Source organism: Monoraphidium neglectum (genome assembly GCF_000611645.1).
Source record: "Monoraphidium neglectum strain SAG 48.87 unplaced genomic scaffold scaffold04708, whole genome shotgun sequence".
Taxonomy (NCBI): domain Eukaryota; kingdom Viridiplantae; phylum Chlorophyta; class Chlorophyceae; order Sphaeropleales; family Selenastraceae; genus Monoraphidium; species Monoraphidium neglectum.
Window position 1 is genome coordinate 1 of NW_014008921.1, and position 4,075 is coordinate 4,075.

A 4,075-nucleotide genomic window follows, 5' to 3' on the forward strand; every position below is an offset into this window, starting at 1 on the left:
CCCCCTACCCCTTCCCAACAGCCTCTACGAGTACTGGCTTCACCCCGACCGCTTCCGAACAGAGCTGTGCCAGTTCGGGGAGGTCTGCAGCCGGCTGGTGTGCTTCTTCGCCCACTCCCCCGACAAGCTGCGGCCCCGCGACCCCTGCCTGCCAGCGGCTGAGCTCTGCTGGTGAGTGCCACTCTGTTGGGTTCCCCCAGGCAGCTGCCTTTTAACTCCTTGGACGAGCACGTGCCTTGTCACCCGGCAAGTGCGTCCTTTGCCCATCAGCGGGGTTGCAACAGAGGGCTGCCAACGTGCCTGTTTTCTGCTGACGCGTGACCACCCGTGCTGTGTGCAGGCACACGGGAGCATCCCTCAAGTTTGGGCGCAAGGGCGCTCGCAGCACGGCAGGCAGGGAGCGCTGGGCCGCCAAGCATGCCGGAGCCACGGGCGCGGGCGGCGCCGCAGCCGCGTGTGCGGATGGTGGTGCGGACCGCGCCGCGCCGTGCGAGCTGGGCGTGGCGGCCTGGTGCGAGCCCGGCGGGGAGCCGGCGCGTCACCTGGACGGCTCACATGCCGCAGCGGCCGGGTCATCGGTCATGAGTCTGAGCCGGCATGGCAGCGGGACCGAGGGGCTGCTGGCGGCCGGCCTGCCCCAGCAGCTGCCACAGTCCCAGGCGCTGCTGGGGGCTCTGCCGATTGCCGCAATCGGAGCCTCTGCGCCCTTTGCGGGGCCGCTCCTCCAGCAGAGGCCGCCGCCTGCACAAAGCGCATTGCCCGGCGTGCAGCTGCCACTGCGGCAGTTGGGGGTTGACACCGCCGCCGGCGCATCCCAGCAGCCCTGCTGGTCGGCGTGGGGTAAGGGCGGCCCCCCCGGCCACACGCACCCGCTGGTGTCGGCGCCTGCTGAGGCCTGGCAGAGCGTGGCGACAACCTGGCCCCTCATGCTGCCGCAAGCGCCGCACGTCAGCACCCTGCAGCATCACCACACTGGCAACGGGCTAGCCGAGGGCCACATCTTTCTCTAGCATGTCGCGGCATGACAGGCCACGCTCCGGGGCGCACCCGGCCACGCATTTCTGTGGGGATGTGGGTCATCACCAGCAGGGCTGTGGCCCTACCCTGCAAGCACTGTGGTTCAAGAGTGGTGTTTGCAGGAGCCCAGGACCTGCGTGCTTCTCAGGGGTTTGTCACTTTGTTGTCGGTGCCCCTGCTGATCTGGAGCATATGAGTCATTCGCCTCAAGGTGCTCGCATGCGTGCCGGCGTGCGGCACGTCGGGCGCAATCCATTCACCCCAGCGCTTTGCCCGGCTTGCCGCAAGATATTCCACATTTCGAAATCAGCACTCATCAACAAACTGGTGTGGATGGGCACCCCACGATTCACCACTGCAGGGTTGTGCTTGTGGACAAGCGACAAGCTTGCTGCAAAATGCCATCCGGGGTCAGATCCTTTGTATGCTGGTGTGTAGTTACCAATCGCCACATCAACATTGGGTCGTGCACGCAGTCGCATGTCTGCTAGGCGTTCGACGCGCTGCGGTGATGGTGCGAAACGCGCTTCATTGCTGGATTTTCCCTTCCCCCTTCCTCTGCCGCCACGGCAATCAAACCCTGCGCTGGCTGGGTCTGTCAGCTCAAGGTAGCTTCCAGGCGCATGTGCATGCCGGCAGCCCATGTGTCCTCCTTCACGGCCACCCGCCCATCATTGCCATTGCACACTGCTCCCTCAGCGCATGGTATTGCACAGGCGTCTTGACACCTTTGACAAGGGGCCTTTCATAGTAGATGCAAGAGGGGATTCAACCGGCACACACCACAAGATTCCTTGGTTGATGATGGTGGGAATAAGCCACTTGGATGCTGCATCATATGTAATAAATTACGAAAGGTGGTACATTGCTCACGTCTTGCTAAGTCATTACGGCCCCATGTGGCAACAGGGAGATGTTGAGAGGTGATGAGATGAGCTTTGTTGGCCGGGAGGCTGGCAGGATCTCAACTCACTGCCTGGTGCAATTGATTGGTGGCAGACCTCTCCGACGAGACCACAACCAAGGAGTGTTGGGCAGCAGGGGCGCCGTGATCACCACATCGAAAGAGACAGGCGGCGTGCTACAGGCAGACCGCATCTTACGACCAACGCGATCCCAAGCCCTGCAGGCTGCACAACAGCGGCCCCGCCTGATGGCCGTCACACCGGCGCCGCCTCGAGCACGAAGAAGAGCCCCTTTGTGGGCACCACCCGCCGCAGCTCGAACCCCGCGGCCGCCAGCAGCCCCTCGAACTGTGCCTCCGTCCTCTCCTTGGCGTCCCCGTACTGCACCAGCATGTGGATGTCGGCGTTGATTCGCGCAGACGCGGTGGACGCCATGGCGTTGGAGATGCAGGCCTCCAGCACCACCAGGCGGCAGCGAGCGCGGGCGCCGATCGCGGCGCGGACCTGCGGCCGGAGGTGGGGCCGGGGCGAGGAGGGAGAAGTGTTGCAGGATGCGGTCTTGCCGATTGGCTTGCCTGCAGGCTGGCAGGCTTGCCAGCTGCTCGGTGCCCTTCCAAAGTGCGCCGCAGGACCGCCGAGTCGCTAGCTTTGCGTGGAGCAGTTGCCCACAAGGGACACCGCGGTCAGCTGAGCCGCGTCAGACCACTAGCCACGCTGCATTCCACAAATAATTCCCAATGTGTCATGGGCCCCCACACTCCCAGGCTGCGCCCCAGGCCAGCCAGCGCACCTCCCGCAGGATGCTGAGCGCATCCTCGTCCCCCCAGTCGTGGAGGATCTCGCGCAGCACGAAGATCTGGAAGAGGAAGGGTCACACCGACAATGGAGGAGGCGAGCAGAGGCAGGCGGTCGGCCGCAGGCAGCCTGCATGCAACCGTGGCCGCCGCAAGGGTTAGCCCCCCTGAAGCTGTTCCCCGCGCCGCCGCCCCGTCTCCTCAGGCACTGAGTGGGTCTCCGCGTCGAGCAGGCCACCACTATATCTCTCCGCAGCGACGCGTGCAGTGGCGCCCTCTCAACCCACGGGCTTGACAAAGAACACCCGCGCTCATCCAGCAGCCCCGCTTACCTCCCCGTCGCCCTCTGCCTGCGGCATGGCCCCCGCGTCGAAGAAGCTGCCGCCGTGGAAGCTGAGCCGCCCCGCCAGCGCCGCGTTCTGCGGGTCCTCCACCCACGCCGCCTGGGCGCGCTTGATGACCTGGGGGCGGTCAAACAGGGCACCCCTGAGGCCGGGGCTGCGCGCCAGTGCGGCGCGGACGAAGCCACCGAGGCCGCCCCCGACGTCCACGAGGCGCGGCGCCGACGTCAGCGCGGGGTACGCGGCAAACACGGCCTCGACCGGGGAGAGGTTGTTGAACTGAGTCATGGCCCTGGACGTAGGTTCAGGTGAGTGTTTGGTTGGGTGTTTGCGTGTACAGGTGTGCGTTTAGGTGTGTGGTGTAGGAAAGGGATTGGGGGCGATTTGAGGTGATGACGGCTGCAACCGGCGCTGCACACATATGCATTCGCTGCCCGCCCTGGCGATGTCATTCCCAACCCCACGGCATGCAAAGCGACCCATGTGTGGTGCAGGCAGGAATCTGATGCTTTTCCTGTCTGGGCCGCTGCGTTTCCTTTGCACACAAGTGCAACATCAGATCATTTAGTCCAGCACGCAAGTTTGAACATATGTGCACTGACACACACACTCTCTCTCTCTTTTCCCACACACACAAACAACATTTCCCACAAGCGCATCACCTACACAGGCATTCTCACATCCTCCATAAGCAAACCACGGCATCCCCACGTCACGCCATGCGCGCCCACCTGTTGAACCGTGCCTGCAGCTCTGGCACCTCCGCCATGTGGTCCCAGTGGCCCTTGCCGCCGCTCCACAGCTCGTACGGCGTCCCCCCGCCCCTCACGCCGTCCAGCAGGCGCCCCGCCGCCCCATAGTGGTCCCAGAACAGCGACACCATCGCGCCCACGCTGTTGGGGTGCGAAGAGCACAGCACCGCAGACAGCGGTGTCAGGTCGTAGGCCACGCCCTCCAGGTCAAACTGCCCGCGCCGCGACGCCGCGCGGCGGCCGCCGCCGTCGCGGCTGCCCCGCTC

The 4,075-nt window shown here is 64.9% G+C and overlaps 2 protein-coding genes across 2 annotated transcripts; one reads left to right on the top strand and one right to left on the bottom strand.

Annotated features, from left to right (window-relative positions):
• Positions 1-340: 340 nt before the first annotated feature.
• On the top strand, positions 341-1,010 carry MNEG_14716 (hypothetical protein; the record flags this gene model as incomplete). Its single annotated transcript, XM_014036812.1, has 1 exon — positions 341-1,010. A coding segment is annotated over one exon (670 nt), but the record flags the coding sequence as incomplete, so codon positions are not given.
• Positions 1,011-2,177: 1,167 nt separating this feature from the next.
• MNEG_14717 (O-demethylpuromycin-O-methyltransferase) lies at positions 2,178-3,940 on the bottom strand (the record flags this gene model as incomplete). Its single annotated transcript, XM_014036813.1, has 4 exons — positions 2,178-2,426; positions 2,713-2,778; positions 3,049-3,349; positions 3,789-3,940. The coding sequence occupies 4 exons, from the start codon at positions 3,938-3,940 to the stop codon at positions 2,178-2,180; spliced, it is 768 nt and encodes a 255-aa protein (XP_013892267.1).
• Positions 3,941-4,075: the final 135 nt, after the last annotated feature.